The sequence below is a fragment of the Oncorhynchus kisutch genome, linkage group LG10 (assembly GCF_002021735.2).
Source record: "Oncorhynchus kisutch isolate 150728-3 linkage group LG10, Okis_V2, whole genome shotgun sequence".
NCBI classification, from domain to species: domain Eukaryota; kingdom Metazoa; phylum Chordata; class Actinopteri; order Salmoniformes; family Salmonidae; genus Oncorhynchus; species Oncorhynchus kisutch.
In genome coordinates, this window is record NC_034183.2 from 18,252,599 (window position 1) to 18,280,083 (window position 27,485).

The 27,485-nt window shown below is 42.8% G+C and overlaps 2 protein-coding genes across 2 annotated transcripts; both read right to left on the reverse strand.

Annotated features, from left to right (window-relative positions):
• Nucleotides 1–6,785: 6,785 nt before the first annotated feature.
• On the reverse strand, nucleotides 6,786–12,028 carry LOC109898760 (relaxin-3 receptor 1-like). Its single transcript, XM_031833235.1, has one exon. It carries the CDS (start codon nucleotides 11,804–11,806, stop codon nucleotides 10,601–10,603), a length of 1,206 nt encoding a protein of 401 aa, XP_031689095.1. The 5' UTR covers nucleotides 11,807–12,028; the 3' UTR covers nucleotides 6,786–10,600.
• A 2,813-nt stretch (nucleotides 12,029–14,841) lies between these two features.
• LOC109897843 (cyclic AMP-responsive element-binding protein 3-like protein 3-B) lies at nucleotides 14,842–26,306 on the reverse strand. The gene is made up of 10 exons (XM_020492449.2): nucleotides 26,154–26,306; nucleotides 24,586–24,699; nucleotides 24,178–24,418; nucleotides 23,735–23,868; nucleotides 23,320–23,430; nucleotides 23,102–23,208; nucleotides 17,830–17,898; nucleotides 17,649–17,733; nucleotides 17,057–17,147; nucleotides 14,842–16,468 (listed from the first exon to the last, which is right to left on the reverse strand). Exons 1-10 carry the CDS (start codon nucleotides 26,172–26,174, stop codon nucleotides 16,143–16,145), a joined length of 1,299 nt encoding a protein of 432 aa, XP_020348038.1. The 5' UTR covers nucleotides 26,175–26,306; the 3' UTR covers nucleotides 14,842–16,142.
• Between the last annotated feature and the right edge of the window lie 1,179 nt (nucleotides 26,307–27,485).

Genomic DNA, 27,485 nt, shown 5'->3' on the forward strand with positions numbered 1-27,485 from the left:
ATTATGACATCCTGTAAGAGGCATTAGAGCTCTCATAGCACTGCTCTTAGAGGTTAAAATATAGGTGACCTGGTCGTAATGTGCTGCACTTGGGTTGGCATATTTGACCTGCTCATTATTACTTTAACAGAAGCAGGCCTTTACCATAGCAAGTCCCAAATATTACAACTGGGAGCCATGTTGGGTTAAAATCTACTTTCCGAAAATCATATTTCAAGTTACAGACATGAAAAAATGCCATCTGTAAGTACCAGCAGGGGTGGAATTTGAAAAGAAATGTCAACGTTCCCCAGTGAGATTTTCAATTTGAGAGCTGCCATGTACTTTTGAGTCACGTCAAAGTGACTTTGATGTCAAAGGGGAGCATCTCTGCCCCTGACACACCTTGTCATGAATCTGCGTGGGCACGAAAAGTGTGCCTGAAGTTTGCATTTAGAAAACTGTAGTGATTTCATACTTAGTTGGATAAAACCATCATAGGCCACCAAAAGAGTTGTCGCATAAAGGCCAGGGTCCGATGGAAGCCAGGGTGGCAGGCAAGCATGGAGGAATGGGCCCACTCCAGGACCGCAGAGCGGACAGCGTCAGGCACAAACATCTGGTTATCAGGACCCCCCCAGGTTTCGGCTGGGACCGCTGCGCCTCCCGAACCTGTTTCCCTATACCCCAGTTGAGTGCTGTCACCAGGCATGAGGTGGGAAGAATGGTCTCAGGCTCCGGAGTGGTACCGGTGCGGCTACAGCAGCGGGCAGTGCATCCGGCCTGACATTCTTGGATCCTGACCGGTATGAGAGGGAGAAGTTGAACAGCAGGGCCCATGAGGCGCTTGGTGGTGTGGAGATATTCCAGGTTCTTGTGGTTGGTCCACAGGATGAATGGGTGTTCCGCGCCCACCAGCCAGTGCCTCCATTCCTCCAACGCCATCTTCACTGCGAGAAGCTCACGATTCCCCACATCGTAGTTATTTTCCGTGGCGTTGAGGCAGTGGGAAAAGAAGACGCAGGGATGTAGCTTGAGGTCCAGGGCAGAACACTGGGACAGGACAGCCACCACTACGACATCAGAAGCATCTCTCCACCACAAACTGACAGGAAGGGTCCGGATTAACCAAGATGGGAGCTGTGGTGAAGCAATGTTTGAGGTGCCGGAATGCTCGGTCAGCAGTTGGAGACCACATGAATGGAACCTTGGGCGAGGTGAGTGCAGACAGGGGGAAGCCTGGGTGCTGTGGATAAAGCGGTGATAGAAGCTGGTGAACCCCAGGAAGCGTTGTAGCTGCACCTTGGAAGTAGGCTGGGGCCAATCCACATCCGCTCTCACCTTCCCGGGATCCATTTGCACACTCCCTGCACTGATGATGAAACCCAGAAAAGGGATGGTGGAACGATGGAACTCACACTTCTCTGCATTTACAAACAGTTGGTTCTCCAGGAGGCATTGGAGAACCTGTCGGATATGGAGCACATGTTCTTGGGTGGAACGGGAGAAGATGAGGATGTCATCTAGGTGTACAAAGACGAACCAGTTCAACATGTCGTGGAGAACATCATTGACCAGAGCCTGGAACACAGCAGGGTCGTTGGTAAGGCCAAATGGCATGACCAGATACTCGTAGTGACCACTGGCCGTGATGAAGGCGGTGATCGCCTCGTCCCCTTCCATATCCGCACCAGGTGGTAGGCATTCCATTAATCCAACTTGAAAAACACGGTGGCCCCCTGGAGTGGCTCTAAGACTGAGGAGATGAGTGGTAGCAGGAAGCGGTTCTTCACCATTATGTCGTTGAGACCCTGGTAGTCGATGCACGGGCGGGAGAAGAAGAAGGACAGATGAATACTGCAGCAAGGGAGTCCCTGATGTAGATCTCCATTGCCTTGGTCTCTGGTCCCAATAGTGTACAGTCATCCCCGGGGTGGAGTCGTGCTAGGGAGATGGTCAATCCCGCAGTCATAAAGTCGGTGTGGCGGGAGAAAAGTGTCCAGGGGCCTTGATGAACACCTCCCAGAGGTCCTGGTAGTCCGTGGGAATGGCGGAGAGGTCCGGGGCACCCTCCGAGCCCCTGGGAAGACGTCCCGGGACGGGTTGTGCTTACTTCAGGCAATGGGCGTGGCAGAACGGGCTCCAGCCCATGATGGTACCAGTAGACCAGTTAATGAGGAGATTGTGTCATTGGAGCCAGGAGAAACTCAATACCATGGGAATCTGAGGGGACTTGATGAGCAGGAACTTGTTAGCCTCGCTGTGGTTCACTGACGCATGTAGGTTGATGGAAGTGGTGTTGTTCGCAACTCTGCCTATAGTGCGCCCGTCCAGCACTCTAACATCCATGGGAATGGAGAGGGGCTGTTCAGCTTGGACACCAGGGTAGCGTCCAAAAAGCTCTTGTCAGCCCCAGTTCAATAGGAACCTGAAGAGATTTGGACTGGTCTCCCCACAGCAAAATGGCATGAAAAGGGGTGTGAACAGGGGAAGCAGGAACGTTCTCCATATGGCCCACCAGAGTACTCGCTCCTGCTGGTGAGCCTGTTTTTTTTAAAGGACAAGAGGACACAAAATGCTGGCGACAGCCCAGCTCTGCCTAGTGGCATAGGCTCAGGAAGCGGTGACTCAGGCCATCTTCGGCAGCACTCGGGGCAGGTCGGGAAGCCTCGGGTTCTCTCGGCAATAAGACCGTTGGGAGCTTCCGGGATGACTTGATGGCAAGATGGGATTCCTGGGCAATTTCCTCTCCCTCCGTCATTCCCGTAATCGCCCATCGATACAGATGGTAAAAGCGACGAGGGAATTGAGCTCCGTAGGTAACTCCGCAGCCTCTCACCCGGAGAATGGGGCATCAAAAATCTTCCAATAATCATATTGGACCATATATTTTTCGAGCAATCCTATAGGATTTTGTATCTCCCCAATCAGAATCCTATTAGAACTTTTTTGTCTTAATTGAACCCATTAAATTATAGTTTGTTGTCATTAGGTCAAGTACAATACAACAACATTAATTACATTTCCATTGATCTGAAACAGCAGACCTATATTCATTTCTATATTCACCAATAAGAAAGCCTGTCCCTTTAAGAGTGACTGATGAACTCACAGCTAGCAGAAGCTTGCTGTGTTAATTAACCTAACTCTCTAGGTCAGCTCACCACCTGTGGCTGTGCAGAGAATCTCTGGTTGTCTAACATTATTAACTGTTTTGTCCTTCAATGTGCGTGAATGTAGGAACTGTGAGTACCGTGTTTGTTTCCTTATGTTTCCTGATGAAGTTGTCAATGTTTTAGTAATATTTTCGTCATTGTACAGTATTTTATGCTTGTGTTTTTATGCTAGCTAAGAAACTAAAGTTACTGTTAGTCACATTTGCCTGTCAGCTGACTAGCTAGCTAGCTAAGTTGTACCAATTTGTATGTTGTTTTTAAGTCACTGTATATTTATAGCCGATGATAAATGTTTTTATTGTTTGTTATTGCTAAATTTATGTGCCTTACTATAGGCGAGTCAACCCCGTTTTCATGATTTCTGGTAGATCATCAAAATAAATAAATGACATAATGTTTTTGGAATCATTCAGCTGTTTTTACCTAATTGAGTAGACTACTATTAGAAATGAATGTTGAAACGTCCATTTATATTCCTAAAACATAAGTTGAAAATGATGCTGTCACTGCTTCGCATTCACAATAACTTTTGATAAATCAATAAACAGTTTGTGATATATTGAAAACCTAAACATAAAATGTACTACTTACACATACATGTGCCACAATAGTAATCATATTACTCTTTTTTAAACAAGCCCCTTGTAAACTGCATATGCACCCAAAACACAGTTGTTTTGAAGTTGTAATTAATCACTCATATTGATTAGTGGGGAAATCCAGTTGTATGTGCTGTTGAAACTAACACAACTCAAAAACCACATGGAAACTTATATTGTTTACATCACTTGTTAGAGGACAACCAGCTGAAGACAACCGGCTACATTTTGGAGTGATGCATTTTGATTTGGTGGTTGCCAAAACGGAAAGAGAAACATAACACTTATTTGTCAGTCACTCATATTGATATCACATTGAAATCAATAAAATGAGAGAGGGGTCGGGATGCAGGTCCTGTTCAAACTAGCCTTACTAAAAAAACATACGGAATCTTGGAATAATTTGTATCTCACTGGTTAGAGGACAACTTGTAGAAGACAACATTTTGGATTGTTGCATTTTGCAATCAACTGGGTCACCAACGCGCAAAGGCAAACACAACGCATATCAATTTGAAATCAATAGAGCAGGGGCCAACATTTGGGGTGCATGCACTGTTTAAACTAACACTATTCTAAGGCCACACTGAATATGAGAACAATTTTCAAAACACTGGTTAGAAGAGAATTTGCTGAACGCAGTCATCTAAATTCTAGAATGTCGGATGGAAGTTTTGTGAGGCTGCCAAAATGGGAAAGGAAACAAATCAGTTGCTTTATTATTTAACTTAAACAAATCACGACCCGACATAGCATATCAACAGTGACAAGTGTTGGCTGTTATTTGAATGATAGTTTGACGCTCAAATCCATGTATAGGTGCGTGAAATGCATGAAATGCATTCCAGGTGACTACCTCATGAAGCTGGTTGAGAGAATGCCAAGAGTGTGCAAAGCTGTCATCAAGGTAAAGGGTGGCTACTTTGAAGAATATCAAATATATTTTGATTTGTTTAACACTTTTTTGGTTAATACATTATTGCTTTTGTGTTATTTCATAGTTTTGATGTCTTCACTATTATTCTACAATGTAGAAAATAGTACAAATAAAGAAAAACCCTTGAATTAGTAAGTAGGTCCAAACTTTTGACTGTTACTGTACTTGTCCACATACAGGAAATTAGCACAATATGAAATAATAGAATATGTACAAATAAATTAACATTTCAATGTATGATGATAGTGTACACATACAGTATTTCTCACTAGTTTAACCATTTACATTTACTAAATGCTCTTATGCACAATTTAACCGGGCGCTCTAGAAAGATCTCCCACACTGACAATCTCCCTGCCTACATACTGTATTATAACCTGTCAAGCCATAGTATTGATATTATTCTATTCATTGTTATTTCAGACCACATTGTATGAACACTACATTTGAATAACTACAGCTTTATTTGACAATTTCCATGCTAAACTTTAAAAAAATTGTTAAACTGCAATCAAGATTAAAGACTGAGGAACAGCCTCTCTCACACATCTCCTGAGCACATACTTTATCTTTGCCCAGTCACACCAGCGATAATTCCCTGAGCTTCTCAACCTCTTCAACGCACCATTACAATATTAAGAGTGTTTCCAGACAAGTTCATTTGCAACATGACCAATAGAAAATTTCAATTAGATTTTGGAACCAGGCTTTTCTTATAGGATCCTATAGGATTCCAATACAAGAATACAATAGAAAGATCCTATCAGATTTTGGAACCAGTCCTATTGTACTCCTATAGGATTATATTCTATTAGCTAAAATCATATAGCCTATTCATATAGCCTAAAATCACCATGGCCTGTTCATTGCCTTACCTCCCTTATCCTACCTCATCTGCACACATTGTATATAGACTTTTTCTACTGTCCTATTGACTGTATGTTTGTTTATTCCATGTGTAACTCTGTGTTGTTGTATGTGTCGAACTGCTTTGCTTTATCTTGGACAGGTCACCGTTGTAAATGAGAACTTGTTCTCAACTAGCCTACCTGGTTAAATAAAGGTGAAATGAATAAATAAATAAATATAGGCTAGGTCCCAAAATCTGATAGGATTTTCTATTATATTTGTTTTCTTGGAATCCTATAGGATTTTTTGAGTAGGGCTTATCATCTGATGATTTTGCACTTTCAATCACAACGTGACCAATTCTAGATTTCTTAGATGGTTTGCAAATTCTTTGCTCATCATGAATCTGAAAGTTTAGCTAAGCATTGCTATAAGGCAATGTCAGGCTAAGTAGAAAAAGTGCTAAAAGTCAAGTGGAAGGTGATACCAAATACATTTTCTATGGATATGCAGTGGACCTTGGTCCATCAATGACTAATGAATAAATCACGGTGCATGGGAAAGGAGCTCCTTAAGCCGATACAGCAGCCCTTGATGGCCAGCTGGTGTCAAAGCATTTTATTTGTTACAGGTTGACAAAAGAAAGAATCCTCATCATTTCTCAGGCTGAAAGTTTGGTATGGTTTGACAGATTTGAACACCAGAATTTGTATTTCAGTGCAGGAGAAGAATAGCCTGGTGAATCCAGAATGAACGCTACGTGAGAAGGAAGGGGAGAGCCACATTCCTGTCTACATGCTGAGAATGTCAAATATTTAACAGCATAATTAGAGCCACTTCATCACTGGGACCCTCAGCGGCCAGTCAGATAAACAATAGATAACACATCCCCATCAGCATGCTCTGAATTCTAACACGGCCCAATTAATCAAAAGAGAATGTTCAAGTTGAGTGGTTTATTTATTAGTCTTACATAATTACACATGCAGATCATGTATTCACTTGTAATTTGCATAATTACTTAGAAAAACTGTTTACAGTGCCTTGCGAAAGTATTCGGCCCCCTTGAACTTTGCGACCTTTTGCCACATTTCAGGCTTCAAACATAAAGATATAAAACTGTATTTTTTTGTGAAGAATCAACAACAAGTGGGACACAATCATGAAGTGGAACGACATTTATTGGATATTTCAAACTTTTTTAACAAATCAAAAACTGAAAAATTGGGCGTGCAAGGCACTGTATATGACGATATACCAAGGCAACAAAATTACAGAGAATGATGAATCACAGTAGTAATACTGTAGAGCTTTTGCAGTATAATCTTTACAGTACATGATTTCACAGTCTTGTGTTTTTTTTATTCACATCCCATTGAAAATGTAGACTATTTCAATATTTGAATATATTTCCTTCAAACTGATTTCTGAATACAGATGTATGAATGGGTAGGAGGATGATATCCAATAAGACATTCACTTTGTATCTCTTAAAGCAAGCAGTGACTCAGTCTGGGTGCATGCCTGTGTGTGTGTGTGCCTCTGTGTGCTTTAGAGAGAGAGAGAGAGAGAGAGAGAGAGAGAGAGAGAGAGAGAGAGAGAGAGAGAGAGAGAGAGAGAGAGAGAGAGAGAGAGAGAGAGAGAGAGAGAGAGAGAGAGAGAGAGGGAGAGAGCAGCTCTCTGTCCGTAACAATGAAAGCAAGGTTGTATTTTTGTTGCAATGCAATTTCTCCATTCCTTCAAATATAATTGTTTTCTTACATTCTAGTGCACAAACAAAGAGACCCTGACCTTGCATACAACTGTAGTTAACACTTTGGAGAAATGTTTTCCTTTTATGATCAGCTTATGTGGTGCAAGGCAATGACCTACCACTTGCTTTCTGGTATGTTCCTCTGGTACATTCCTTACCTCAATCACATATACAGTATGTTCCCACCACACTAAATGTTTCTATGTCCATTGGAGTAAAACAATACTCCAACTACTAATCTGTTGCTTGCACACATAACAAAGCGAGACATTTTTCCAGAAAGCTTGAAGAAATGGCTTTATGGGCTTCTATTCAACACCTGACCTGACCCCAAAGCAAAGAGGTAATTTCATGAATACCTCCTCTTTTTCCCTTCATCAGTGGTTATCTTATGAGTAATAAACAGTGCCATATATATACATACATGTGTATAAGGCTCTGGTAATAACAGTTCACCACATAAATGGAATAAAAACAATATACAATGAGGCCATAATTTAGTTTGTTTTATTTGATGAATTAAAAGATCTACCCACCAAGGACAGTTATAGCACAGGAGGACATGACCAATTTTAATAATAACAAGGTATTGAATTGCATGACAATAACACCCTACACAGACATCATGTTAGTGTGCTATCTGAATTAACTCCTGCATCCTACGAACAGTCTCTCATCAATTCAACATCTCATGAATAGAATAAGCTGCTAAAAGTATTTTCTATAGAGAGTAAGTTCACTGATTCAAATGAGTGAAAACAAATTGATAATTTATTTCCTCCATAATGGAGATCATGGGGGATTGACGATCTGTATTTATCTCGCAGGTACAAAGTGGAGAGTGAAGCAGTACAGCTCCCTCACATGAGTGCTACGTGTTACATATTTATGATAAATTATGAGAAGGCAGCACAAGTTATTAAAGACGGCCTCCAGTCTCCTTTTCACCTCATTTATCATGTGATTTACTTGAACTTTCGCAGGCGTAAGGTCGAAGGGCAGGCATTATGTTGCATAAGTGGGCATGTACTATGCTGGCTTATACTAGCTCGGTCAAAAACACACACACATCACCGTTTGAACAATGGGCTACACAGACGTCTCTGACAGCGAGAGCAGCTTTGTGTCTAACTACATCGCAAGGAAGATTTGCTTCCCTATAGGAAGATCTGGAGAGAGAATTCCAACAAATCCAACCATATACACTACATGACCAAAAGTATGTGGACCTGCTCGATGAACAACTCATTCCAAAATCATGGGCATTAATATGGAGTTGGTCCCCCCTTTGCTGCTATAACAGCCTCCACTCATCTGGAAGGCTTTCCACTAGATGTTGGAACATTGCTGTGGGGACTTGCTTCCATTCAGCCACGAGCAATAATGAGGTCAGCACTGATGTTGGGCGATTAGGTCTGGCTCGCAGTCTGCATTCCAATTAATCCCAAAGGTGTTTGATGGGGTTGAGGTCAGGGCTCTGTGCAGGTCTGTCAAGTTCTTCCACAACGATCTCAACAAACCATTTCTGTACGGACCTCACTTTGTGAACAGGGGAATTGTCATGCTGAAACAGTAAAGTGCCTTCCTCAAAATGTTTGAAGCACACAAATGTCTAGAATGTCATTGTATACTGTAGCGTTAAGATTTCCCTTCACTGAAACTAAGGGGCCTAGCCCAAACCATGAAAAACAGCCCCAGACCATTATTCCTCTTCCCCCAAACTTTACAGTTGGCAATATGCATTGGGCAGGTAGCATTCTCCTGGCATCCGCCAAACCCAGATTGGTCCGTCGGACTGCCAGATGGTGAAGCATGATTCATCAATCCAGAGAATGTGTTTCTACTGCCCCAGAGTCCAATGGTGGTGAGCTTTACACCACTCCAGTCGACACTTGGCGTTCAGCATGGTGATCTTAGGCTTGTGTGAGGCTGCTCGGCCATGGAAACCCATTTCATGAAGCTCCCAACAAACAGTTATTGTGCTGACGTTGCTTCCAGAAATAGTTTGGAAATCGGTAGTGAGTGTTGCAACCGAGGACAGATGATTTTTATGCGCTACGCGCTTCAGCACTCAACGGTTATGTTCTGTGAGCTTGCGTGGCCTACCACTTTCCGGCTGAGCTGTTGTTGCTCTTAGACTTTTACCCTTCACAATAACAGCACTTACAGTTGACCGGGGCAGCTTTAGCAGGGCATACATTTGACCTTTTGTTGGAAAGGTGGCATCCTATGATGGTGCCACATTGAAAATCTCTGAGCTCTTCAGTAAGGCCATTCTACTGCCAGTGTTTGTCTATGGAGATTGCATGGCTGTGTGCTCGATTTTATACACCTGTCAGCAACGGTTGTGGCTGAAATAGCCAAATCCATTAATTTGACGGGGTGTCCACATACTTTTGTTTATATAGTGTATGTTCGAGGAGTTGGCTTCTAGTGACAAAGAAGATGTGAGTTCGGGAAATAAAGTTCAATGATTGCCCCGCGACATATCTGAATGTTATGTAACCTTATGCAGCCGAGCTACCATCATGATAGCTATCTAACGTTAGCTTGCTAAATGTATCTCTAGCTAGCAGAGAAGCAGCAGGAGAGAGGGGAGAAACACATCTGGCAAAGAGAATCTGTGTAGGGGGAGAAAACTGGGGCACATGTCGTGGTATTTCTAACCAAAGGGAGAGACTGTATTCTTCAAAACAACTATTTATAAGATTTGCAAAAATGAAGCAATCAATAACAACCACTCAACAGTGCAACGTTAGGAAAGCTCAACGAAAAGAGTTGTCTCTCTCCTCTTATAGAAAAAGAACAACCTATTTTGTCGACGTGGCAAGTTTAGCAGATCGGTGGAAACAGGGACGGAACATGGTGTGTAAAAGCTGATTTAGTTTATCTGTGCAGATTAAGATAGCTTACGTTGCCACCATTGACCGTTCCTTCCTGCATGTTTCCACACATCTAAGTTCCTGTAGATTGTTAAAACAGGATGCCACATACTACAGTCACACCCAAATGGCTCTTATCTGTAGGCCCTGACCCATGACTATGTCACACAAGACGAACCTGTATCAGCAAAATACTAACATATAACAACAGACAATTCTCCAAGTTAAACAGCATAGTATGACTAATTAAACAGTATAGTATTTCATTATTATTTAATTTCCACCGCACACATCCCAATGGGCTTGCCTTGTGATGCTGCTCCATCAACTACAACAATCAAATTCCATGAAACTGGTATTTTGGAGAGCTGAGTGCATTCCTTGTTGTTGCCCATTGTCTACTAGAGACGCTGAGACGCCCACCTTTAGACATCCATCTGGACCAGCGTCATGACAGGGGGAGCCTCTGCCACCTTGGCCTTGCGGGGTAGCAGGTTGGCCAGGCTCCTGAAGGAGGGTGTGGCGTGCAGCAGCTCTTTGAGGCCCGCGCGGTACTCAGGGCGGATTATGCAGTAGAGCACAGGGTTGAGGCAGCTGTTGGTGTGAGCCAGACACACAGTCAGCGGGAAGGTGTAGTTCTGGACGTTGTAATATGCGTTGCTGAAGTGCACCAGGTCAAACTTAATCAGCGCGCCCCACAGCGTCAGCGCCTGGTTGGGCAGCCAGCACAAGAAAAAGGACAGAACCACGATGGCCACCGACTTGGTTACTTTGGACCGGCGCTTGTGGCGGCCTTCCGAGCCCTCTGAGCTGGCCGCTCCACTAATGCGTTGGCTCAGCACAAAGCGCAGCAGCAGCAGATAGCACACAGTGATGACCACCAAGGGAATAACAAAGCCCAGCAGTACTTTCTGTAGCTGGTACAGCCCCAGGAGCAGCTGAGGGTCCCAGCTGCCTGACTCAGGGAATCGCACCAAACACAGTTCCTCGTCGTATAGCTGGGCACTGGTGGAGTAGATGGCGTGGGGCAGGGTGGCTAGCAGCGACACTACCCAGATGCCCAGGCTGATCCACTTGGCGCTGGCTGCCGCCGTCCGCCTGCTGTGCATCTTGAGGGCTGAGGTCACTGCGTAGTATCGCGCCACACTCATGGCAGTCAGGAAGAAGACGCTGGCGTACATGTTCATGATGGTCACGGAGCTGATGATCTTACACATTACTTTGCCGAAGGGCCAGCGGAAGTCCAGAGCCGTGTCAATAGCCCAAAAGGGGAGCGTGAGAACAAACTGCAGGTCGGTGAGAGCCAAGCCCATTACAAAGCAGTTGATTGAGGACTGCGTCTGACTGTGGCGTGAGTGAAGCAGGTAGAGTGCCAGAGAGTTCCCCACTAGCCCCAGTGCACACACGACAGAGTACACCAGAGCTATCATTACACGCACTGTGATGCTGGAACCATCTCCCTGTAGCTCTAGTATAGATTCCTTGCTTAAGAAGTGTAGCCAGCAGCGCAGCGACAGGTTGCCAGTAGAGCCACCATAACCCAGTCCTGCATTATCCTCCAGTACTTGCTCACACACCTCTGGTACCAGGGTCTGCGCACTGTCATTTGGTTGCATGGCTAACTTATTCATTCACAAATCACTCAGCATGGCATGTTGGAGACCTCTTAAGCTCAGGAGTAGAAATTGGTAGGAGATGCCACATTCATGATGAGGGGTAAAAAAGCAACCTACATGTTACTTAGAACGTACCTGTCCTATTCATTTTCTCTGTGGAGCTGTCTTTTTGCTAAATCCAAGTTGTTCTCCACTGTATAGGTCTGTCCTCTGCAACACGTATCGTCTCTCATTCACTTCACTGAGCTCGGTGGAAGCACTTCTCATTCTTTTATAGATTCCGCAGGCGCGCGCAAGGTTCAGGCTCGTAATCACCACCACAGCTTCTCGCCTGTCTCCGTTAGAAACAACCCAGATAATGCCATGGTCGTCCTGCAATTCATCATAAATACATCTCAATACGTTCTGACATTTGAATTTAAATCTTGTTTGCTGTGTGTCTTCAATTTGGTTGGTGTGAGTAAATGTGTCATGGGGTGAGCTCCGTGGCGTTATTGAATTAATTTGGGATTAAACTAAACAAACAAACAACACATTTATTCACCTGAACTGCCCTCTCATCCTCAGAATAAACAGAGATATTATCAGCCTTGACTCAAGGTATTTTAACTTCTATTTCTCTTTTTCTCAGTGCTTGAAATGTGTTGGAACAGAGAGTATAGGGAGAGAAAATAGGCGGCACACTGTTAGCCTACTGCTCAAGTTATTACCTCTGGGATCAAATTGGACAATTGGAAAATTAACAGATATAACCAATTAAAAAATAATCATTTACCAGCTCTTTATAGTTGTTTTACAAAGGGCAACAACAGCAAAAATACCAATATTGTTTCCAACTGGCTCAATGCTTTAACTCTCAGGCAAGGTTAAACATAAAAAGAGCATGCTTTTACAGAATGACCTGTTCTTTAACCCCCTATCCACAACAACCCTTGCAGCTGATAGGCATCAATTGACCGAGTCTAGGCACGAATGTGATTGACTGGGTTTTAACCCACAGTCGTCTGTGTGCCACAAGACTGTATTAGCCCCCTGACCTAAAGCCTAGGCATTATATTAGCTTGGGGAGCTAACACAAGTTTTCAGGTCTCATGGCACATGAGCATGGTTCGCTTAACCACTTTCGTTACACTTAGAAATCAGACAGTCATGGGACTAGGGATTAATAGCAGGTGTTTAGAAGGATAAAGCTGTCATATTATTTCATCTGAAATGTTTTCCTGGGGCACCTTGGCAGATTCTCCCCAGTGGTTTCAGACAGGTCTCATAGACTAGACGTAAGAGAATACATGTAAATCCAGTTTCTCAAATGAGTATGATATGTTACTTTTGACATGGTTACATAAAGACAGAAGGTTACTTAAGGCAAAAACGAAAGGAGGGTGGTTGGTCAGGGTGGGTGGGCGTATAATGCGAACATCTGGCAACCCAAAGGTTGCATGTTTGAATTTCATCACGGCCAACTTTAGCATTTGAGCTAATTATCAACTTTTCAACTACTTACTACTTTTTAGCTACTTTGCAACTACTTAACAAGTTATCTAACCCTTCCCCTAACGCTAACCTTAACCCTTTTATCTAACCCTAACCCTTTAACCTAACTCCTAAACTTAACCCTAACCCCTAACCCCTAGCCTAGCTAACGTTAGCCACTTAGCTAATGTTAGCCACAACAAATTGCAATTCATAACAAATCATTCATTTAGCATATTCTTAACATATTGTACGTTTAGCAAATTCGTAACATATCGCACGAAATGGATGATGGACATCCACAAATGAATACATACCATAAGAAATGTAACATATTGTATTATACTAAATGGAGTGTCTCAGATTTACGTACAGAATAATACGCAATGCTCTGAGACCAGGATGTTTCAGAAGGTAGAGATGAAAGTGGTCATCATGAGTGAAACTGTGGATGCATTCTGAGAATAAATTTTAAAAAATCAACTAAAAGCTGATAGATATACAACCAATGACAACCAGTAGACTGTTAAATATCCAATATTTTATCAATAATCTATTCAGTGAAGTAACCATTGTGTTTGTAACAGTTTAAACACACTCCTGGCTATAGGAAGAAACCTTAAGAGGATCTAGACTGTTAAAGGCAGCCAAAGTAAAATTAGGACCATCTTTCCTGCACAGCATGGTTGAAGCCGAAGCAACAGGATCAGAAGAGAGCTTGTCTATGAGAAACTAATACATTAATTGTAAATAATGAGTATTCCAATGGGGGGATACAGAGCAATCAAACATATTCAAATCTTCCATGATAAAAGTTGTCTGGAACGGGGTTTCCCAAACACATTATGATTAACAATGGCGCTGATCGCTTCCTTCCTAGAATGTTTCTTTTTACAGTACTGGAGAAATGCCAGTTGTGTGGTGTGATCTACACTGGTGTGTGACCTAGAGTGGTGTGTGACCTAGAGTGTGACCTAGAGTGGTGTGTGACCTAGAGTGGCGTGTGGCCTCTAGTATGGTGGACCTAGAGTGGTATGTGACTTAGAGTGGTTTGTGAACTAGAGTGGTGTGTGTCCTAGAGACGGTCAGTAAAGCATGGTGTTTATCTTGTGTGCTGCTGCCTGGGTTAGACACAGGTCGTAGTGATTCACAGTGGGGTTGGCATTGCTCTAAAGTGCTGTTCTTGGATCTGAATATTATGGCACAGTAATAGTCACTTAGAACTTTTCTGAAGTGTTCTTTTCTGAGTCCGCCTGCTTGTGAGCCTTGCAGAGTCAGTATGCTATTGTCAAATGTATCAATTAAAATGAATGAAACTAAAATGGATGTTATTATCCTGTTGAAAGCTAATTAGGACATGTTTCATGTCAGATCCCAAGGTAGGAACTTCCGGGAAGAGAGAGCCAGTAGCTAGTGTTTGGCATTTGCACAGCCTATAGTATAGCACAGATGGCCAGATATTGACATTTTGTAAAGCATTATGTCAGTAGACAGAGGATCGTCAAGCTGTAACATCACATAGACACTAAGACCACAGCACAGGTTAATCCTATCAAACACCAAGATGAGCGCACCTGTGAAGTTCGATAAACCTGTAGACTTTAATCTCTTTATTGCATATCTCGGACCGTCCATTCAGTGATTAGCTAGCTATCGTATATACATTTTTGCATCTGTAATATTTGTTGAATCATACCATACACCTCAAACAGAAGTGAACAGAACCACAACTTGGCATGAAATCACAAATGGAACTTTTCTTTCTGTTGTCCCTTTCCTGATGGAGGCAATGACATTTTACTCCACCAAAGTGAAAGGAGGAATTAATCATGTTTGGTTTGGTTTCATTTACCCATGTGACTCTCATTCAAAAATAAATAAGCAAAAATACAAGCACTGAGTTTATCTGGTTCAGCAATGCACTTTAAAACAGAAAAGCAATTTGCAGGATTAAAGGAGCAATCTGGGATTTGCCACTTGTTTTGGTAAACAGCTGAGGGATGGGGCTGGAGTAATGTAACCACTCACCAATTCATAGACAGAACTATTGATGCAAGGAGCTATTGATGCAAGGAGCTATTGATGGAAGGAGCTATTGATGCAAGGAGCTATTGATGCATGGACTGACCATCCATGAGAATCTACACAGTGTTTGAATGATGTAAAACAAGCTTATATTTTGGGTCCTGATGGGTTAAGAGAGAAATAATCTCGTGAAGCATTTATAAATTCAATTCTGAAATAATCAATGGTAATGTTAATTTAAAAGTCCAAAAATGTATGCTTCAAACCTGGATTGCCCCTTTAAACAAGTGAAAACAAGGACATCTCTTTGACTGTGTCCTTTTTTTTTTGTCCATCTCTCAAGGTCTGACTTAGAGTTCTCCTACCACGGGTCATATCCCACTATGCTGGTGGAAGATGGACAATCAAAGTGGGTCACAGAGAAGCTGATTAAAAATGCTGGTCGCTGAGCTACTCTCCCCATGATTAAAGGCTGAGAGATGAGAGGCACCACGGCAGATAACGATTGACACAAACAATCGTTGAGATGTGCGTCTGCAGACATGCACACACAAGTCATACAGGTCAACTTGGTCAAATAAGGGAAAGGGGGATACCTAGTCAGTTGTGCAACTGAAATGTGTCTTCCGCATTTAAAACAATACAAAACAGAATAACAAAACAAGAAAAAAAAGGATATACACACACACACACACACACACAGTATAAAATATAACAGGCAAAAGAATGTATTTATTATTCCCCAACTCATAGTGTAAACAAGAGCCTTAGGCGTGTGCTACTCTGTTTCATGATATGAAGTGTGGAGAAGTGTGCAGAACAGAGAAATCCTGCTGGGAATACTCTCTCCAAATCACATGTCATCAGCATGTGGGCGTAGTGTGGCTCTGCGGTGTGGATTCCAAGTCACTGTAGCTATATGGCCAGTAATGGGGTCTCCCTGGAAATGGACTTGCTCGTCCATGCTATTATTTTGAGACATGGGGTCAAAATTGGGCAGTCCTTGGCTGCTGTGACCAGTGCCCAGTTTTCCCAGCAGAGACATAATCGCATCCACACCCTGGTCTCCCAGGACATGGTTGTCTGGAGGCTTGGCCTTGTCGTCTGCAGTTTGGTACAGCTGGTCAATCACATGTAGCACTCTGGAGGACTGGAGGTTGTGCAGGGACCGTGACTGGACTGCAGGGGCGAGAGGGACACAGGTTACAGGTGAGTATGTATTCCAGTCATTAAATGTTGATGTATGTGTGACAGTACATACATCCCCAGTCCAACTTTAAGTCGTTAACTGTAAGCCACCCTCAACAATCTTGTACCTTGGTCTTCAGTTGTACAATTACCTAAAGACAACTAGGAATTTATTATATTCATAGAGCTAACAAACAGTCGGTAAAGATGACAAATTACATTTAAGTAATTCACAATCTTAAACCATTGATGAGACCATTAGATATCTTTGAAGTCCATTTCATATTTTATCCAACAGTTCCTCCAACTGTTGAGAGGAATTTTACAGTCAGACAGGCTGATGAGAAGAGTGCTCAATAATACATGGTTTCTGTGCTGAGGGTTGGCAGCTCAGCTCTTTGATGTGAATTGGTGGGCCTCCTTGCTCTGCAGAGTTGTTTTAACAGTGGCATCGTAGCAGCATCTGGCAGTAGGAGTGAGAGGAGCTCTAGTCTATTCAGCTCTCCAGCTGTGATTTGAGGCAGGAGGTATGGGGTGGCAGGGCGAGGTTTGGCCAGACAGTGCAGGAGGCTGACTCACCCCTCACTGGGCTGAAGTCCCCTCCTTGGCTGACCTTGGCAAAAGGGTTCAGGCTGGGGAAGAGGATGATGGAGAAGGACAGGAGCAGTACCTGGGGAAAAAGAGAAGGGTAAAAATCACAATTTGCTCTTTGCCAAAGTTAATAAGGTTTAGCCATTAGGGAGAGCTTCCACTCCCCGGTGGAGTTCCAGAGTGGAAGACTCACTTGTTCAGTAAGTGTTGTTTAGAACTTTTCAGCTCATCCCAGTACATGGGCATCAAAGTCACAAGGCTTGAACACACTATCCTTATAATTCAAATGTTTGCCTTTTCCCGAACGGCATTAGAAGAGATACAAACTCATTCATATTCATAGTGGATTTACAAGTCTAATTACTGCTTGCACTGATGTGGTGTGATTTTTTGTTCTGTCCAATTATGTTGTAGACAAGGGAATCAATGGTTTGCCTCTCTGGAGTGTATCTGTGTCTATTTACATCTGTATATCTGGCATACATCTTTCTCTCACTCCACCTGTCGGTCTCTCTCTAATTTCACATGGTGTATGGCCTGATCTAGTAAAACTGTTTCTTAAAGTGACACTTCTCCTTACCAGGACACAAGTCCCAGTCTGGGCGGTCTTTTTGGAGCTGCCCATGACCAGACTCTGCAGCCTGTGCAGCTGCCCCATCAGAGACCTGGGAGACACAAAGGCTCAATTAGCAAATGTTGCGACCGGGTGTACGGAGGCAGAAACAGAGCAGGGAGAGCAGATTAGTGTAGAGGTCCCTCACGTATTGCATTTCTCCAGCTGGAACACTTTCCTCTGAAGCTCCTGGTTGTGTGTGTTGCAGGCAGCCATCCTGGAAGACAAACAACAAGGGAAATTCCCAGATGAGACTGACGAGCTGCTGCTGCTTGATCAGTCCAACAAACATACTAGCTAGCTGTCACTCTAACTACCACACTGAAAAACCCTTTTGTAGAATTAGATCATAATGTGACAGTCAAGTATACTGAATTACACATTTCTGACAGCAGTGGGCACTGTGAAGTTTCTCTGTGCCACGCAACTTAAGCAGAAACACATCAAGAATCTCATTACCGATAGACTGCCGATAAGTACATATCACAGTGGGAGGCCGTTCTATCTCTTGCTAGAACTAAAGTTGGACATGCTGCGGGCCGACCCTGTAGCGACAAACCTACCGATTCTACTTGTAGAATCGCAATGCTCGTCAGCGGCCAACAACTTAACTTAGATCCAATCAGAGAGCACATACCCCGTACATCCACGGATGAGCCAGTCACACTTCATATACAATATAGACTATGGGATGGGAGCTAGCTAAGTGCACAGACGCAATGCACACAACACTAAATACTTTCTCCAAGCTATCTAAACACTGTAGCTAGTATTGCCATTATAATTAAATCACAATGGATTAGCTAGTTTCCATGAAACAGCTGCCAGTGTTAGCTAGTGAGTTTTTGCAGTGTCCTAAGCTAGCTATTTGGAGCTATTTTGTGCTAGCTAGCGAATATGCTAACATTAGCTAGCTAGTGAAACATTTGGCTATGGGCTGGCACTGGCGGTTTGGGATTATGGAGAGTGAATTTAATTGTTTCTTCATCGTTTTGCCAGGTAGTTATCTAGCTGTGGCCATCTGGTTAGTACCAACAAGGGCTTTCTACAAAATAGAAACATTAGCACAGATAGCTTGGAATCTAGACCACAGGCAATACGCACGGATATGCATTGCCAAACAACGCTATTGACACCTTCTGGTTTGGAGTATTTTACATGGCTGAGTGGCTGACGACTTCCAAGGTCTTTGCTGTGTGAACACAATAAGGATTGACTGCCGACACTCTGTTCAGAGGTGCTAAGTATTGTTGGCACGCAAACGTTTGACAATCCTACCAGTGTGTCTGAGCTTTCACACACTGTTTCTTTTTCCATTTTTAAATTAGAAATACCTTCCGGCAACACGTCTTACCCAATGTGATACGGATCCGCTATTTGTAGACCTTATAGCTAGAAACTCTATCAGAAGCTAGTCATCAGATTCTAACCAGCTAATTAGCTACTAGCTATTTAGTAATTGTTAGCCACTGCTAGCGGCTTTTACCTCTAGCTCAGACACCAGCCGCTTTTACCCTGGATAATCAAATCAAATTTATTTGTCACATACACATGGTTAGCAGATGTTAATGCGAGTGTAGCAAAATGCTTGTGCTTCTAGTTCCGACAATGCAGTAATAACCAACAAGTAATCTAACCTAACAATTCCAAAACTACTACCTTATACACACAAGTGTAAAGGGATAAACACTTCTGAGTCAATGAAGACGCTTCTGCTAGCGCCGACCTGCTAACTTTATGAACGCCGTGTCTCCTGCTTGCCAGCGTAGTAACGACTTCCCTGTTTCATCTATTGATGTTCACTGGACCCTATGATCACCTGGCTACATAGCGGATGCCTGCTGGCCTGCTCAATAATCACGGGACTCCATTTTGTTTGTTTTGTTTATCTGTCTGCCCCAGCCTCGAACTCAGGCCCAGTGTGCAGTTAACTGACCCTCTCTGCCCATTCATCACCATTTTACCTGTTGTTGTCTTAGCTGATTAGCTGTTGCTGTCTTACCCGTTGTCTTAGCTAGCTTTCCCAATCAACAACTGTGATTGCTTTATGCCTTGCTTTATGTCTCTCTCTAATGTCAATATGCCTTGTATACTGTTGTTTAGGGAAGTCATCATTGTTTTATTTTACTGCAGAGCCCCTAGCCCCACTCAACATGCCTCAGATACCTCTTTTGTCCCGCCTCCCATACATGGTGTTGTGCACTTGAGTGAGGACCCAAAAGCGATTTAACAAAAACAGAGTCCTTTAATGTAAAAACACAGGGAAGACATAGATCCTCTTCAGATGTAGAAAATGGCAAAATAGACAACCCTCAGAGAGGGCGACAAATGAAACAGAAAGTCCTTCTGATATTTACAAAAGAGTCCCCTTCTTAGCAGCAGAGGAGAATAGCTGGGTTGCGGCGACAGACTGCTGGTCTCACTGGGTAGGCGCGGGTCGTAGCGGACAGAGGTACCTGATCACACGTAGCATCAGAAGAACAGGCAGAGTCCGACAGGATGGGACAAGGGTGAAGCAAACAAGACGATAGTTTGGTTCTGGCATGAGAAACTCAAACGAGAATCTGACAAAGAAAGAAGCAGGAACAGAGAGAGAAATAGAGACCTAATCAGAGGGAAAAAGGGAACAGGTGGGAAAAGGGTGAACGAGGTAGTTAGAGGAGATGAGGAACAGCTGGAGGAGGAGAGAAAGAGAAGGTAGCCTAATACGACCAGCAGAGGGAGACAGAGTGAAGAGAAAGAACAGGAACAAGACATAATATGACAAGACATGACACATGGGGTGACCTCACCTAGCATAACTAGTGCCTCCAGAGAGATGCAACCTCTCTTATCGTCACTCAATGCCTAGGTTTAACTCCACTGTACATTATGCCCTGAATCTATTCTACCACGCCCAGAAATCTGCTCCTTTTATTCTCTGTCCCCAACGCAGTAGACGACCAGTTTTAATAGCCTTTAGCCGTACCCTCATCCTACTCCTCCTCTGTTCTTCGGGTGATGTAACCCAGGTTAACCCAGGTGCTCTCATTTGTTGACTTCTGTAACCGTAAAAGCCTTGGTTTCATGCATGTTAACATTAGAAGCCTCCTCCCTAAGTTTGTTTTACTCATTGCTTTAGCACACTCCGCCAAACCTGATGTCCTTGCCGTGTCAGAATCCTGGCTTAGGAAGGCCACCAAAGATTCTGAGATTTCCTACCCAACTACAACATTTTCCATCAAGATATAACTGCCAAATGGGGAGGAGTTGCAATCTACTGCAGTTCTGTTATACTTTTCAGGTCTATGCCCAAACGTTTTGAGCTTCTATTTTTTTTTATTAATCTCTCCAGAAATATGTCTCTCACTGTTGCCACCTGTTATAGACCCCCCTCAGCTCCCAGCTGTGCCCTGGACACCATATGTGAATTGATTGCCCCCAATCTATCTTCAGAGTTCGTTCTGTTAGGTGACCTAAACTGGGATATGTTTAACACCCCGTCCGCCATACAATCTAAGCAAGATGCCCTCAATCTCACACAAATTATCAAGGAACCCACCAGGTACAACCATAAATCCGTAAACATGGGCACCCTCAAGGATATTATCCTGACCAACTTGCCCTCCAAATACACCACTGCTGTTTTCAATCAGGATCTCAGCAATCACTGCCTCATTGCCTGCATTCATTAGGGGTCTAGTCCCCTCATCACTGGCAAATGCTCCCTAAAACACTTCTGCAAGCAGGCCTTTCTAATCGACCTGGCCCAGGTATCCTGGAAGGATATTGACCTCATCCCGTCAGTTGAGGATGCCTGGTTGTTCTTTAAAAGTAATTTCCTCTCCATCATAAATAAGCATGCCCCTTTCAAAAAATGTAGAACTAAGAATAGATATAGCCCTTGGTTCACTCCAGACCTGACTGCCCTCGACCAGCACAAAAACATCCTGTGGCATACTGCACTAGCATCGAATCGTCCCCACGATATGCAACTTTTCAGGGAAGTCAGGAACCAATACACACAGTCAGTTAGGAAAGCAAAGGCTAGATTTTTCAAACAGAAATTTGCATCTTGTAGCTCTACCTCCAAAAAGTTATGGGACACTGTAAAGTCAATGGAGTGCACGCATTTCAAATAAATAATCATAAAAATGATGGATATTAAACATTTAGGTACATACAACTGTCTTATATCGGTTAAAAGCTTAAATTCTTGTTAATCTAACTCCACTGTTCGATTTACAATAGGCTTTACAGCGAAAGCATGCCATACGATTGTTTGAGGATGGCGCCCCACATCAAAATATTTATCCACCAGCACAGGTTTCATAAATTCACAAATAGAAATTAAATATTCACTTACTTTTTGAAAATCTTCCTCTGATTTGTCATCCAAAGGGACCCAGCTAAAACATGTGGTGTCATTTTGTTAGATAAAATTCTTCTTTATATCCCAAAAAGTCTGTTTGGTTGGCACCATCGATTTGAGTAATCCACTTTTTCAACATGCAGAGAAAGGAATCTAAAAAGCTACTGCTAAACTTTGTTAAAGCAAGTCAAAACACATTTCTAAATAATCCTCAGATACACTAAAATGTCATTAAACTATAATATTTAATATGGAAAGAAGTATGTTCAATAGGAAACCGATATTAGCAGGTGTGCATCCTCTTTGTCTCTCGCGCATACACAAATTTCCAAGTCATTAACCTTTGTCGTTTTGGAAGAATCAAGCCTGAAACCTTGAATAAAGACTGTTGACATCTAGTGGAAGCCATAGGAATTGCAAACTGGGAGCTGGATTTGGATATGCCCCTATACTTTCCATTGTAAAAGCATGGGCTCTCTCAACAACAAAAAATCAGGTTGGTTTTTCTTTGGATTTTCTCCTACCATATGTATTGTGTTATAGCCTCCTACATTATTTTAACATTTCTACAAACTTCAGAGTGTGTTCTTTCCAATGATACCAATTATATGCATATCCTGGCTTCAGGGCCTGTGCAACAGGTAGTTTACTTGGGCATGTCAGTCAGACAGGAACTAGAGAAAAATAGACCCTAGCCTGAAGAATAAGAACGTGACTTCCAAACCTTTTTGCCAATAACAGCTTGTTTTTAGTTTTCCCCTCCACACTCAGAAATTGCTCTTTGCTAAGAAGTTATGTCTTTATTTTTTACCATTTTAAATGAAAACAATCACAGAAAGGTACTTAATTATCTATAAATTATTTGATATTGAGATAAAAATGGCTGCATTGGACCTTTGATTTTAACTTATTGTGCTCAGCACCCTGTGACATGTTCCAAATATCTTGTTAGTTTGTAGAAGTGCTTTATCGATTTTAGGCAGTTCTAGTCAGAATTGATCATGTCTACTTTGAATTGAGGTCTGTGAGTCCCTGCCTTATCCATTTATTTAGTGCCTATTGCCAGTACCTGCTCTCCAGACCATCAATATATTCCTTTTTCTTCTTCCTGCTCTCCTGAGCCGACTGCTTATTCCGGATCTTTCTGCGAATTTTCTTCAGAATCCTCTCCTCATACTAATAGAAACAGACAAAGGAAGTACATATTTAACGTGTTTACACACTTTGGTAATACTCAAGAGCCATAAGTTGTTCTGTGAAGTTGCAAAGTGTGCAAAAAAGTTTGACCTTTGTGAGAGGTAATTGGCTAGGAAGAGTCACCCCCTCCTTGGCCAGCAGTTTTTTCTCATCCTCATTAAGAATCAACTCTTGGAAGGACTGTTGGGAATGCTGTGGGGGCTGGAAGTGAGATGAAAATGTTAATACAGTAAGTCATACATACAGCATCACAACCAGTGGCCAGCTGCAATGGGATTTTCAGAGTGAATGGAGGGAGTGCAGAGTTACACGGCAGACAGCATAGCCCTCGATCCCTCTCATTTCATGCATTGCTCATGCCAATTACATTGCCTGATTTTTATAGAATGACTTTACCCCTCTAACCCATTTCTCTCTACTCCAACACACTCACTCACCTATATACAAACAATTACAGACACACTCCCCCCAAGCGCACACAAACACACCCTTCATCATCACTCACCGGATCAGATGTGCCAGAGAGCAGTAGGTCCTTGACAGTGAGGGGGAAGCCAGAAGACAGCTGGGTTGTGTGTGCATCAGAGGAACACTCTGTCCCCCCAGTCCTGCCTGGGTAGAAGCCTGAGTCCCAGCCATCTGTAACCACACAGAGAGACGTGATGGGACCAGACAGAAGTGCCATCATTTGTCTGTGTATGTGTTGATACTGAGACAATGTAGGCCTTTGCCTAATGAATACATAGAGCATAAGAACACAGACTGTGTTGCTTTCAAAGGATGAACTTCTGTTCCAATGTTTGACATTAACAAATTGCAATACTTAATCACATATTCCACATGACGTAATCATGTAATTGCCTCTGTTGCTTCTTTTTACCATGAAACTTTAAACCAAGTTTTTGTTATACTTTCTGTGCTTAGTAATTTGTGCCAGCTTTGTCTTACTGATATCAATGGAGAAGTTGGCATCCAGGGCGACCTTGGTTTGTGGCTGAGGGGGGATGAAGTGGGGCTCCATGGGAGGGCTCTCAGGGCGCTGGGGGCTGTCCATCTGATCCGAGTGCGGGTCCTCACTGATGCCACTGTCACTAGGAGAGGGAGACCACAGGGGGGACCCCGACACTGAGCCACTGCCACTCAGGAGGGCATTCAGGAAGTCCTCGCTTTGTTGCTCTGCTGGACACACCTGCCAAATGACATACCAAATGTGATAATTATTGTACAGCCAAACTGGAGAGAGTGGTTGAGAATGGCAGGCTAGACATGTGAATCACGTAGTAGACACAGGTAAGGGGACATTTTAAAAACACTGCAGGATAAAAATCACAGAGTTAGATATTTCACTCCACTCACGTTTGGCTCGTGGATTGGCCAGGCATGGTTGTCATGGTGTCCCATCTCCTCATGACGGAGGATGCCATTGTTTTGATCAAACAGCAAATCAAGCAGCTCAATCCCGTCGCAACCCTGGAACAGAACAGGCCACTTAATGACATGTTGCTTTACATGAACAACTGAGAGACAACATACAAAGAGCCTTACAGGATGGCTGTAAAAGCAATAATACCCAGGACTAATGCTTTTTATTACCATTATCTCATGGCACTCCTATCTAAAAAATCAATTTGACTATGCCTTTCAATGCGTGAGTTAAATTAAGTTGATCTAGTTCTGATTCATTTGAAAGGAGAAAAGTGTAAGACTAGTCCTTTGTAGGCTACACGACGCACCCACATTCCTTTGTAGGCTACACAACGCACCCACATTCCTTTGTAGGCTACACGACGCACCCACATTCCTTTGTAGGCTACACAACGCACCCACATTCCTTTGTAGGCTACACAAAGCACCCACATTCCTTTGTAGGCTACACAAAGCACCCACATTCCTTTGTAGGCTACACAAGCACCCACATTCCTTTGTAGGCTACACAACGCACCCACATTCCTTTGTAGGCTACACAAAGCACCCATATTCCTTTGTAGACTACACAAGCACCCATATTCCTTTGTAGGCTACACAAGCACCCATATTCCTTTGTAGACTACACAAGCACCCACATTCCTTTGTAGGCTACACAAAGCACCCATATTCCTTTGTAGACTACACAAGCACCCATATTCCTTTGTAGACTACACAAGCACCCATATTCCTTTGTAGACTACACGAGCACCCATATTCCTTTGTAGACTACACAAGCACCCATATTCCTTTGTAGACTACACAAAGCACCCATATTCCTTTGTAGACTACACAAAGCACCCACATTCCTTTGTAGACTACACAAAGCACCCATATTCCTTTGTAGACTACACAAGCACCCACATTCCTTTGTAGACTACACAAAGCACCCATATTCCTTTGTAGACTACACAAAGCACCCATAATCCTTTGTAGAATACACAAAGCACCCATATTCCTTTGTAGACTACACAAGCACCCATATTCCTTTGTAGACTACACGAGCACCCATATTCCTTTGTAGACTACACAAGCACCCATATTCCTTTGTAGACTACACAAAGCACCCATATTCCTTTGTAGACTACACAAAGCACCCACATTCCTTTGTAGACTACACAAAGCACCCATATTCCTTTGTAGACTACACAAAGCACCCATATTCCTTTGTAGACTACACAAAGCACCCATAATCCTTTGTAGAATACACAAAGCACCCATATTCCTTTGTAGACTACACAAAGCACCCATATTCCTTTGTAGACTACACAAGCACCCATATTCCTTTATAGACTACACAAAGCACCCACCCCCATTCACTGGCATGTAGATACAGTGTGTTACCTCCTCTGAACTTGTTTGACGATACATATACCTTGGCTGCCCTAATAACATAAATTACTAAACAAATTAACCAGGAGACACTACAAACACAGAAACTAAGACATGGGCCCTGTTACCTGGTCTGAATAGTGGTCCATAATTTCAGCACTAGGGTGGCACAGGACAGAACTCCCCAAAATAAGACAAATCCAGTTAAGTGTTCTGTTTCCTTTGTTGTGAAGGAGCTCTGTTCCAGATTACCATGTCTCTACTGTATCTCCCTGCTCTTGTTCTGAGGTCCAAAGTTTAAACTCCAACACAGCACACCCAGTAATCAACTCCAGGGCTGTCATCCCATTGGCTAGTTTGTAAAGATTTGATTGCCAGGGAAAGACTGACAACTAAGGAAAGTCTGTCTGTCTAGAAAAGAACCTTCATGGATGAATGGATGAATAGATCAGAGTTTATACTTTCCTATCCTCTTGTTGTGTTTGATAGCAGATTGACAGGGAATGAGGGTACCCTTTGACACAGTTTCTGTGTGATGTTAGTTAATTCATACGGTATAGAGATGCTCTTTATGGCCTGTCAATGAGAGCTTGATTGAACATCCTTGTAGTGGCTTCCTTTCCTCTTTACCATAGCCACTGGTACGCAAACAGTCCACACTCAAGGTTTCGAAACTGCCAAACATTCAATGACATCCAGGGATATGGTGCAACAAAAAAAATTATTCTTCTTATATCTAACAAAGAAATGATTCTCCAATAAACTTAAAGCATAGAATACTTGATATGGAAAATACATAACATGACCTGTCTGTATGTATGTTCAAACCCCCCCCCCCCTGAAGGCCCAACTTCCTGCCCTTATCCTAACACACTTACCACAATACAATGAATGGGCAAGAGGGGGCCAAAAACTGAATTACACTAACAAATGAATAAACCTGAATCAGGTAAATATAAATCATAAATGTACGTTCCTAATATTTCAGTATGTTCAGTCTTTTATACAAATATGTCCAAATCTGCTCTAACAATCTTCATTAGCAAACAGTTCTGAGCTCATTAAAGTAATCAATGCACTATATGATAAGATGTATCCATTTGAAACAATCCCCATGAAAATGAAATACTGCTTTTATAACCTAATCAGTATTTGTTCATACAAATAACTGATTTAAATCGATCAATTCATTCAAGTCTGACCAGAAAAAAAACTCTCAAAATCCCCCCCCCCCCAAAAAAAAAAATATGTAGATCTCCAGGAAGTTGTTCTTTCTGCATTTGGAAGGCTCCACCTGTTGTTATTACTGGGATTCAGTTGGGCTTATGACTAAGGCCTAGGACTGCAGCATAGGCATAAATCAATAACAAACAACCCATGGGGATATTTTGATGTGTCCACTTTTCTAAAATACATTCAATCGTGTTCCCATTTTAGTTGCAATAAAGACAGATGCAAAT